General features: G+C 41.4%; 1 protein-coding gene across 5 annotated transcripts in view; it reads right to left on the bottom strand.

The window, feature by feature from the left end:
* Positions 1-11,427: 11,427 nt before the first annotated feature.
* RABGEF1 (RAB guanine nucleotide exchange factor 1) overlaps positions 11,428-12,353 on the bottom strand; it is a 51,597-nt gene continuing 50,671 nt past the window's right edge. For all 5 annotated transcript variants that reach the window (XM_080829908.1, XM_080829910.1, XM_080829909.1 and 2 more), the window contains one exon: positions 11,428-12,031. In XM_080829908.1, the coding sequence (XP_080686034.1) occupies positions 11,633-12,031 (399 nt within the window). In that variant the 3' untranslated portion in view covers positions 11,428-11,632. The remainder of the gene's footprint in view (positions 12,032-12,353) is intronic.

Here is a 12,353-nt window from a genome sequence, read left to right as displayed (position 1 = left end):
TCAGAGATGAAGACCCTGAGTGTGTTTATTTAATATATGATTACTATATTCCATGCTGAGTGATCCAGAGGAAAATGAATGATTCTCATTTCATTACATATCTTTTTTTTTTCCCCCTGAGATGTATTTATTTGAGAGAGAGAGAGAGAGAGAGCAAGGGGAGGAGCAGAGGGAGAGAGAGAATCCCCAAGCAGACCCTCCCCATGCTGCCCCCACCAAGTGCAGAGCCCAACTTGGGATCTATCCCAGGACTCTGAGATCATGCTCCAAGCTGAGATCAAGAGTGGGACACCCAGCTGAACCCCCCGGGCGACCCAAGTTCCGCCTTTTTAGAGTCCACATGTGGATTCCACAAGTGAAATCATACAGTATTTGTCTTTTCTGACTTAGTTCTCTTAGCATTAATGCTCTTGAGGTCCATCCATGTTGTTGCAAATGGCAGTATTTCCTTCTTTTCTATGACTGAATTTTATATATTTATAACATTTCTTTATTCATTCTCTATGATTAGACACATAGGTTGTTTCCAAGCTTTGGCTGTTGTGAATAATGCTGCAGTGAACACGAGGCACAGATCCTCTTTGGGATACTGTGATTTCATTTCCTTCCATATCTGTACACAGAAATAAGGATATCCAACATGATTAAACTTCTAATTTTGAAAGACTCATAGTTGGTAGAAGTTGGTAAAATAGTAGAGAGACCTCCTGTACATACTTACCTCCAACGGTAATACCATACACAACTGTAATACAGCATCATACCAGAAAATCAATATTGCTAAAATTTACAAACCTTATTCCCACTTCACCATTTTTATATGCACTGATTTGTGTCTGCACACGTGTAGCTCTGCGCAATTTAATAGCACGCACAGATTTGTGTAAGCATCACCAGCATCAAGATACAGCACGAAATCAAGAATTACCATCACAAAGCAACTCCCTCTTGCTATCTTCTGCTCCTGTCCCCAACCTCTAGCGACCACTAGTTTTTTGTCCATGTCCATAATTTTACCATTTCAGCAATGTTATGGAAATGGAATCATACAGTATGTAACTCTTCGAAGCTGGATTTTTTTTCACTCCGGTTGTAGCGTGCACTGAGTTCTTCCTTTTTGTTAGTAGCGTTCCGTCGCAGGTCCATTCTGTACACTTGTGCATACACGCTGTATGTACGCTACCCTTTCTCTCTCCTATTCCATGTTGTTTTTTTTTCTTGGATTCATTTTCCCTTTTATCAAGTGTATTTCCTTTTACTTCTTTTTTATTTTTATTTAAAATTTTTAAAATGTGGTAAAATAGACATAACACAATTTACCATTTTAGGTGCTCCAAAGTGCACAATTCAGTGGCACGAATTGCACTCACAGTGTTAAGCAACCATCACCACATCCATTTCCTGAACTTTTCATCATCCCAAACAGAAACTCTGTGCCGTTAAACAGTAACTGCATTCGTCCGCCTGCTCCAGACTTTGGTAACCTCTATTCTACCTGCTGTCTTCATGTAGTTGCCTGTTCTACTTACCTCCTATAACTGGAATCAGCCACCATTTTACGTTTTCTTTCGTTTATTTCACTCAGCATAATGTTTTCAAAGTTTATCTATGTATCATGTATCAGAATTTCATTCCTTTTTAAGGCTGAATAATAGTCTCCATGGATACAGAAATTTTTTTATTTATTCATTTCTTGATGGTCATTTGAGTTATATCAACATCTTGGCGATTGTGAACAATGTGCCTCTGAGCATTGGTGCATAAATGTTACAAACTAAATTGTGTCCCCACAAAAATCGGTATGTTGAAGTCTTAACCCTCGGCACCTCAGAATGTGACTGTATTTGGAGACAGGATCTTTACAAGTGTAGTTAAATCTAGATGAGGTCAGTAGGGTGGACCCTAATCAAGTGTGCCTGGTGTGTTTATAAAAGGAGGGAATTTGGACACAGACATATACAGAAGGCAGATGATGGGAAGACACGGGGAAGACGGCTGTCCACAAGCCAAGGAGAGGCCTCGGGTCCAACCCTACTGCCACCATAGCCTCACATTTCTAGCCTCCAGGACTGTGAGAAGATCAATTTCTGTTGTTTAAGCTGTCCAGCTTTTGGTACTTGTTGTAACGCCAATGAGTTATTTTGTACAATACAGATTATTATTTCTAATTAATGAATTTTTATTAATTATTAATATTAACACAAAGTACAGCAAGTATCTGTTGGAATCCCTATTTTTAGTTCTTTTGGGTACTATAGAAGTGGGATTGCTGGATCATATACTATGATAATCATATTATCATATAATAATCCTATATTTAACTCTTTGAGGAATCAAAACACATCAAATGCACGAAAATGTTTTCCACAACGGCGGCACCACTTTGTAGTCCCAACAGCAAGGCGCCAGGGGCCCGCGCACAGCCTCATCACTGCTTGTTTTCTGCTTTTCTGCCAATAGCCGCCCTGATTGGTGGGAAGCGGTGCCTCACAGTGATTTTGATCGGCTTTCTTCTAATGACTGCTAATGTCTTTTCAGGTGCTTATGGGCATTTGTGTATTTTCTTCGGAGATCGCTATTCAAGTCATTTGTCCATTTTTGAATTGGGTTGCTGGGGTTTTGTTAATTGTTGAGTAGTAGGAGGGCTTTATAGATATTCTGGATATCTGACTCTTATCAAATATATGATTTAAAACTATATTCTTTTGTAAAACAGTGATTTCTGGGGGCTTGGGAGAAGAAGGAATGGGAAGGTGATGGCCAAAGTATACAAAATTTCAATTGCACAAAGTGAGTGCGTTCTGGAGATCTGCCCTACAACATAGTGCCTACAGCTAACAGTACTATATTATAGCTTAAAACTTTTCTGAGAGGGTAGAAATGACCCCCACATACACATACACAAATTAATGATAATGATAAAAAGGACAAGAGGAAACGTTGAGAAGTGATGGTTGTGATGGTTTCACAGGTGTGTAGTTACCTTTGCTCACTGAGTTGCACATTAAATATGTACGGCTTAAAAAATGTCTCCCTCCCATTCTGTGGGTTGTCTTTTCACTCTTGTTAATGTCCTTTGAAGCACGAAAGTCTTACATTTTGAGGAAGTGCAGTTGATCCATTGTTTCTTTGGTTTTCTGGGCTTTTGGTGTCACATACAAGAAATCATTGCCAAACTCAGTGTCATGAGGATTTCCCCCTCTGTTTTCTTCTAAGTTTTATAGTTTTAGCTCTTATGTTGAAGTCTTTGATCCATTGAATTAATTGTTTATGGTGGGAGGTAAGGTCCAATTTCATTGTTTCACATGAGGATATCTAGTTTTCCCCACACCACTTATGGAAGAGATTGTCCTTTCTCTCACTGGATGGTCTTGTGTATATCTTCTGTGGTTAAGTTTTTGTTCAAGTCTTGTCCGTTGTCTAACTGAATTCTCTTTTAATTGTTGAGGTCAGAGCATTCTTTCGATATCATGGATAGTACTTGTTGGTTGGACATGATTTGCCAAATTTTTTGCGGTCTCTAGCTCGCATTCTGTTAACATGGCCTTCCAGAGGGCAAACGTTTAAATTTTGGCTAACTCCAGTTTATCAGCTTTTTTTTTCTTTTATGGATTATGCTTCTGGTGTCATGTCCAAGAACTTTTGGTGTAGCCCTGAGATTCCAAATATTTTCTTCTAGAAGTATTATGGGAGTTGTGACTTAGAGTTAAATGAATGGCCGGTCTCCTCTTTCCCTTCCTCCTGCGCCGCCTCCTCCTCCGCCTGTTCTCCTTTTGCTCTGTGGATGTCCAGCTGCTACAGCACCATTTGCTGAAAGCCTGTCCGTCCACTGAATTGCTTTTACACTGTAAAAATACCAGTTGGAAAAAAAATTAAGTTGTTCATACGTGCATGGGTCTATTTTGTGTTCTTTATTCTGTTCTGTTGATCTATGTGTCTATCCCTCCACTGATACCGCACTGTCTTGATTACTGCAACTACCTAGCAAATCTTCAAACTGTAAAGAGTGATAACTTTCCCTTTATTCTTTTTCTAATTTGTTTTAGCTGTTCTAACTCCTTTGCATTTCTTTCCTTTGCCTTTTCATTTGAATTTTAGAATAAGCATCTATATCTACAAAAAAAAAAACTTACTGGGATATTAATAGGAATTTCATTAAAGATGTAGAAGTCAGTTTGGGGAGAACTGACGTCTTTACTATGTTGAGTCTTCCAACACAGTATGTTTTTCTATATGTTTGGCTTTTTCTTGATTTTTTTCATCAGCATTTTGTGGTTTTCAGCATAGATGTCCAGAACATGTATTGTTATATTTATACCTTAACACATTGTTTTTTGAGCATTTGTAAGTTGTATTTTATATTTCATTTCCATCTGTTCATTGCTGGTATATATATTACATTTTTTTTGTTTTTTACATCACTTTATTTAAAGTGGACCAAAGTGCCTATTTCCTTTCCATTTACATTTGTATTCTTTGCTGACATATTTCTCTCTCTTTTTAAAAAAATATTTATTCTTAATAATATTTTAACAAAATCACCAAGGGAACTTTAAGAAAACAAAAGGAAAGCTGTTAAAATTCTGTACAGGGCATCATCTTTAAAGCACATCAACTTTAGGGGATAGTATCCTGACACAAAGGCAGAAATCTTACAGTAAATGCCACAATGCAGCCTGGAGGGTTTGCCTGGAAAATCACAGATACCAGCAATGAGCTGGACTGCGGCTGTTCTCACATTTTAAAGCTTTCGTGAAATACAACTCACCATAATATTCATTCCTTTAAAGTGGACAATTCAGTATTTTACGTACACTCACCAAGTTGTGAAACCATTACCACTAACTTCAGAACATTTTGTCACCCCAAAAAGAAACCCCGTACCCATTAGCCATCAACGCCCATTTCCAACTCCTGCCCTTGGCAACCACCAAAACTTTCTCTCGCTACACATTTGCCTAGTCTGGACACTTCATATCAATGGAATTACACAATATGTGTTACTTTGTGTCTGGCTTCTTTCACTCAGCATAATGTTTTCAGAGTTAGTCCACAGTCTAGAATGTGTCCGTATTTCATTCCATTTTTATGGCCAAAGAGTATTGGATTGTATGCATATACTATTTTTATCCACTCATCACTGGATGGGCATATAGGTTGTTTGACTTAATAGATTCTAAAAATCAGGCTAATTATTTCAGGATAATTGTGAATTCACACACAGGAGTGAAATACTGGAGATCCTGTGAACTCTGCCAACTAGGTTCTCCCAAGGGTAACATCTTGCAAAACTATGGTACAGTAACACAAGCAGGAAACTGACGCTGAAACGAAACACTGATTTTATACAGGTTTTGCCAGTTTTACATAATATTATTTGCGGTTTTGTTATATGCAATTTTTATCACGTGTAAATTGGTGTAATCACCGCCATAATCAAAACACAGAACAGTTTCACACCGAAAGGATCCATCCTGCTGCCGTCTTCAAGCAGCATTCAGCTCCCTCCCCGCCCCATCCTGAGCCCCCGCAGTCCAGCAATCTGTTCTAGCTCTATACTTATCATGTTAAGAATATTATTTAATTGTGGTATAAGTTATATGTTAAAAATTACAATGGAATAAAAATAAATGGAATCGTACCGCATGTAATCTCAGATGGATTTTTCACTCCACATATATCCCTTGCCATCCGCCCAAGTAGCCTTATAAACAGTTAATTCCTTATTGTTGAGTAGTAGTATTCTAGTGTATGAACGGTCAGTTTGTGTAACCATTCACCTGTTGAAGGGTATTTGGTTCCCAGTTTGGGGCCATCATGAATAAAAGTGCTAGGAGCATTTGTGTACGTTTCTGTGTGAACGTAAGTTTCCATTTCTCTGGGATAAATGCCCAGTGATGCAATTGGTGAGTTGTGCGATCATGACATGTTTAGTCTTATGAGAAGTTGCCGAAACATTTTCCAGAGTGTGTGTACTAGCTTCCCATCGGGATCGTGCAAGTGATCCACCTTCTCCACATCCTCGTCAGCATTTCCTTCTGGCCTCCATGGTTGCTGATGACAAATCCAATGTCACTCAAATAATTGCTCTATCATAGGTAATGTATATTTGCTAACTACTTGAAAGATTTTGTTTTAGTTTTGAGAAGTTTGTAAAATGTGAATTTGCATGGGTTTCTTTGGGTTTATCCTGTTTGGAGTTCACTCAGCTTCGTGAATTTATAGGTTTACTATACCTTTGGCCAAATTTGGTTAAGCCACTATTTATTTTAGCAATTTTTTACCCGCACCTTTTTTCTTCTCTCCTTCTAGGACTCTAATGACCAGAATGCTCAGGTCCCTGAGGCTACATTCACTTTTTAAATTTCAGCCTATTTTCAGTCTATTATTATCAGATTGGATAATTTCTATTGATCAGTCTTCAGTGCACAGATTCATTCCTGGTATTTCCATTCTATTATGAAAGCCATCAGTGATATTTTTTTCTTTTCGAAGTTCAGTGATTGTAGTTTTCGGTTCTAACACTTTTTTTTTGGTTTCTCTCCTATCTCTGTGTTTTGCTGGGACTTTCTCCTTTTTCATTGTTTTCAGGCGTGTTCATCTTTGCTCATCGATGCATTCTTAGGACGGTGTCTTAAAATTTCTCAGCAGATAATTCCAACATACAAGTCATCTCGCCTAGAAGTGGTGTAAGCAGCCATCCTTGTCCTGCCCCTGGTCTTAAAGGAAGAGCTTTCAGTCTTTCACCATTGAGGATAGCTTTGGGTTTTCATAGAAACCTTTTATTATGCTGTGGTTTCCTTCTATTCTTAGTTTATTGTTTTTTTCTCCAAGGGTATTAAATTTTGTTAAAGGCTTTTTCTGCTTCAGTTGAGATGACTGTATGTATGTATTGCATTGACTGGTTTTGTATGTTGAACCATTTTTGCATTTCAGGAATCAATCCTACTTGGTCATGGTGTATAATCCTTTTAATGCATTGTTGAACTTAGTTTGCTAATATTTTGTTGAGAATTTTTGCATCTGTAGTCACCAGGGAAATTGGTGTGTAGATTTCTCATAGTGTCCTTAACTCACTTTGGTATCAAGGTAATGCTGGTCTCTTAAGAAGTATTCCCTCTTAGGGGAGCCTGGATGGCTCAGTGGGTTAAGCCTCTGCCTTCAGCTCAACTCATCTCAGGGTCCTGGGATCAAGCCCCGTGTCGGGCTCTTAGCTCAGTGGGGAGCCTGCTTCCTCCTCTCTCTCTCTCTCTCTCTCTGCCTACTTGTGATCTCTGTCAAATAAAAAAAAATCTTAAAAAAAAAAGTATTCCCTCTTTGATGTTTTAGAAAAGCGTGAACAGGAATGACTTGGTTCCTTAAATGGTAGAATTCAGCAGTGAAGCCATCTGGTCCTGGGCTAAAGACTGAGATTTAAAATTGCATTTCCACCCCCTACAGTTACTAGCTGTCATTTTACTGTGAAGAAGGTTTTCCCTCCGTCATCTGGGTTCCAGTTGTAGTTCTTCCTCCAAATGTGTTGGTATAATAGTAACCTACAATACGTGGAAGTTTTAAAAATTTATTCGATGTTTTTCACAATTTTCATAGTTTTTTATTCAAACTGCCCCCAAATCGGCCAGTTGAGAACCCTTCAAGCTGACTCCTATGCCCATTAGCCTTTATTAAAGTAATTTCTCACTTTCTTGCTTTCAGACCAAAAAGATTTATTTTCCTTATTATTTTTTTAACTTACCTGGATTCAGCCTTTTCTCCATGGAGCGTGCTGGACAAAGGGTGAATGAAGCTCCTCCCCAGCCCCGAACTGGCCAAGATGCAGCTCTCAGACAGCGAACCATCCGTTGCACATCATGTCCTGGTCCAACGGCCCAAGTGTGCACAGCCAGCACTGACCATTCCTGAGTGCCCAGGCCGTGGCTAGAGTGGTCATACGCTGGAAGGGGTAAGACCAAGAGCTCATTCTTGGAGGGTGGTCAGAAGCGAGACTGTGAATGAGCTACAGCTCTAAGCCTCACTGTGCACGATCCGTTGTCCCATCGAACTTCACTTAAAAACACAAATTCAATGATGGGGCACCTGGGTGGCTCAGTGGGTTAAGCGTCTGCCTTCAGCTCAGGTCGTGATCCCAGTGTCCTGGGATCAAGCCCCGCATCAGGCTCCCTGCTCAGAGGAGAGCCTGCTTCTCCCTCTCCCTCTGCCTGCCACTCTGTCAAATAAATAAACTAAAAAACCCCCAAACCCCCACCAAATTCAATGATAAAATTATTAAGAATTTCCAAGATGGCAGGGGCGCCTGGGTGGCTCAGTCGGTTAAGCGTCTGCCTTCCGCTCAGGTCATGATCCCAGGTCCCTGGGATCGAGCCCTGCATCAGGCTTCCCGCTTAGCGGGGTATCTTCTTCTCCCTCTTCCTCTGCCTCTCCCCCTGCTCATGCTCTCTAAGAAATACAAAAAAACCATAAAAAAATCTTAAAAGAATTTCCAAGATGGCAGAGATAGAACATTACAGCCCAAGTGCAGAGAACTTGAGCATAGGTTCTGTGTATGTCTATTTTTTTCTCAATTTTATATTTTTTTCCATATAAATCTTAAAAGCTCTTGCTACTTGATTTATTTTGCCATTGTGAGTAAAATTTTCCCATTATATTTGCTAACTGGCTAGTAACAAGACACGGAAAAGTCATTTTGTGCAGTTACTTTTGATGGCTTTTCCTAGCATTTTCTGCCTTACTGTTTTAGTTAAGTTTAATGTTTCAAAACCAGTTCTCCTGGGTTTTCTACACAGAAGAATCACCTGTAACTTGAGCACTTAGCACTGCTAGTCACTGTTGCAGGTCGTTTAATCCTCATGAGCCTTTGAAGCAGACACGACCATGATCCCAAGTCACAGACAGACTAGGGATGTGACACATGAGAGACTCGCCCAAGGCCGGAGAGCTGAGATCTAAGTGGCGGCCAAAAGGCAAAACCAGCACCGCGCCTCGTAGCTCGAGGTGGACATTTCCGTATTGATTACATTGAGCTCCCTTTGCCTGGGGGGCTCCGTGCGGCAAGTGTCTGCCTCCGGCTCAGGTCCTGACCCCAGGGTCCCGGGACTGAGCCCCGCGTGGCTCCCGGCTCAGCGGGGAGTCTGCTTCTCCCCCTCCCTCCCCTCCTCCCTCTCTCATGCTCTCTCTCAAACGAAATCTTTTAAAAAATAAAAATAAGAAAGATTAAGTCCCCGTTTACTTCTGTTTGAAGACTGAGCAGCTGGGGTGAAACTTCGAGAACAATGCACGTTAATAGTGACAGCAAACATCCTTCTCTTGTTCTTAATTTTAACACGAATGTCTGCGATGTTTCCTTTCTGGAACGGTAATGGTAACGATGGTTGGGGCTTCAACAGGAAAACTTTGTAACGGGAGAGTATCAGTAATGTCATTTTCCTAAGACAAAGAACTAAAAATCAATCTGTTTGGAAGAGGGATGGATCATGAAACCTATTAATACGGACTTGTGTTCAAAGGTTTATTCCGGTTACGTTTACGTACATAAAACAGCAACGCGTTCTTGTTGAGGAGACGGAGACGATGGCTGAAGTGCTGAAGCGGACCCAAGAGGAACAGAAGCTTCCCGAAGGCAAGAGTTCACATCTACAGAATCCAATCGACAGGAGACGTACAACGAAATCCATGCAGCGGCTCACCCGACCGACAGTAAGAAGCCAAAAGACCGCTTTTGTGGGAGGCCCAGATGCACATTTTATTTAACAAAGAGAGTGTGCCCGACTGAAAGAACTGTATTCCCAGGAGAATTGAGAGTGTGCATACGTGGATTAGCACCTGAAAGTACACAGAAAAGAACAACGGAAAGGGCAGCGCCGTCTACAGAAGTCGGCGGGGCCCGGGTTTCTAAGCGCAGATCCTCGCTGGCACGTCCCAGTAACTCACTGCACTCCCCGTGAGCGCGGTGACAGGTGACCCGGGTCACCGCTTCACGTCTTCAGTGCGTTACGACAGGTGTGCCAACTTGATGGACCTTACGTGTAAATTTAAGGAAAAGATAAAAAGTTGTATACTCGCCCTAGTTTATTCCAAAATTATTGCACTACAAATCTGTGGTACACTACTAGGAAGATATTGGGAAAGCAAAGAAACCTTAACTGCTTGCGATGTGACCTCGTTTCAGAATGGGGCCCTGGGCAGGACGCAGAGTTTCACAGGTCCACTGGTCATCTATAGAAATCACTGACTGGGGGACCACACATGGCATACTTAGGTGACGAAGGGTTCCGTTAGGGTTCGAAAAGGTTCCACAGTGCCAGTGGCTGAAAAGCCTCCACGACTATCAGTTAACTGTTCTGTGCATTTAATGCAATATTCTTTGGTTACGTCGTATTAGCCACCAGCAGGAGAACTTCCTCACTTACGGAACAGATCAGTCGTTCCTAACTGGGGGCGATTTTGCCACCCCACTCCAACCTGGAAACATTTGGCAACGTCTGGAGATAATTTTGCACAACTGTGGGGGGTGCCACTAGTGTCTAGTGGGTCAGAAGCCAGGAATATTGCTAAACACCCTACAGTGCACAGGGAAGCCCCCGTAACAAAAAAATCCTCCAGCCCCAAATGTCGGGAGTACTGAGGTGGAGAAACCCTGGAAGAGGTTTACAGGACGTGTGTCCGGGTTGTCCATCAAGTCAAACGTCCGCCACTGAGGCAGAAAGGCAGCTGTGCACGTCAGAGCTCGGAGGGATCCCCCATCGCCCCCCCCCAGCACAGTCCTGTTCACTCCTGTCATCTGGCCCAGACCCAGGACCAGCTCCTTCAGAAGAACTCGATAAATGTTTCCTGAATGAGTGGAGGAAGAAGATGCCAGCGGCACGGTTCAAACTCTTCAACTGACCCTGAACAGCAACTTCATGGGACCTAAAAATTACTCTGAACCTCAGTGGTGTCACAGTCTCTGACCGTACGGAGGCCAGGTCGGGGCTGACGTCCTGTTGCAGGCGGAGCGAGACTTGAGGGGGGCCTGTCCGGAGCACTGCCGGGCTCACGGAGGTGGGGCAAACCGAATCGAACGGAGCTAAAGGCAAACAGTCAATGTACTTCATTTTGAACTAAACAAGTTAACACATGAAATGCCATGCACAGCAGACACCATTCCTGTTTTCGTTTTTACATATTTACAATTTTACATATTTACTTATCAATATATCTTCTATCTTTACAATTATAAAATATTGCAAACTGTAGAATAGTGGTACCATTGAATTCCCTTCAACATACATTTTGGAGCATTCATTTGTTTTACCCTTTAAAGGCAATTATTTACCCAAATCCAAACCACAGTGAATACCACAGAGGAAGCACTTAGGAAAATCATGGAGGAAAAAAAACAGATTTAGACAAAACTTTCACATAAACCTTAAATGAATCTATTTCAGTAACTCAAATAAATAGTATTTTATTATTTACTAAGCTTCCCCTGCCAGGAAAAACAAAACAAATCAAACAAAACAATCCCCAGAAACTGTACCTTTAAAAATGCTCTGACACGTAGAAGCGATTAAGTTACAGTCTAGATCCCAACCAGGCTGTAGTAAGGACTAGCTACAATTTAGGCTCAAATAAGTACTATCCGTGTGCACTCCCATCATCCTGCGTACACCTGAGGTTGTAGTGGCGGAGGAAGTTTATCATTTTCAACGTTTTCAGAGTCAATAGCTGCTAAAGACTGATTCGGGGGCTTGATTTCAAGAGGATATTTCTCAACAATGTCTTGAACCTCTTTAGCGATTCCGTCTGTCCACTCTATGAGATCCTTTTCCAGTTTCTTGGCTTCACTCATGATCCTCTCTTGCCGTTCATTCAACTGAGACAGAAGATCCAAGTTCTTGTACATTTGCTTGACCCCCAGGCAAGCGTCAGGAGACCAGTTCTCAGATTCCTGCTTCCTGGGAGAAGCCTGGCCGGACATGTATCGATCAAAATCTTCCTGACTTAAATTCAAAGACTGAGCATCTAACTTCTCGATGAAAGCCACAGCACAGCACTAGAGAAACAAACAAACAAGCCCGAGAACGTTATTTTACTCCGGTCACCCAAGAAAGACTCAGATACTCAAATATGTGTTTTTAAATCCTTTCACTATGGTGCATTTAAAACACAATCAAAAGGACACACGAGTCTAACGACCCCCTAGGGAATTCAGCTTCAAAAATTACAACTCAGGGCCGATCAAGTCTCCTTTACAGTCCCATTTGAAATGATACATTTCCTTCTTTAAAAAAAAAAAAGTCAGGGGCGCCTGGGTGGCTCAGTGGGTTAAGCGTCTGCCTTCGGCTCAGGTCATGATCTCAGGGTCCTGGGATCGA

This window comes from Martes martes (assembly GCF_963455335.1).
Source record: "Martes martes genome assembly, chromosome: 18".
Lineage (NCBI taxonomy): Eukaryota > Metazoa > Chordata > Mammalia > Carnivora > Mustelidae > Martes > Martes martes.
Note: the sequence above shows the minus strand (reverse complement) of the source record. Positions and strands in the feature narration are given on the sequence as shown.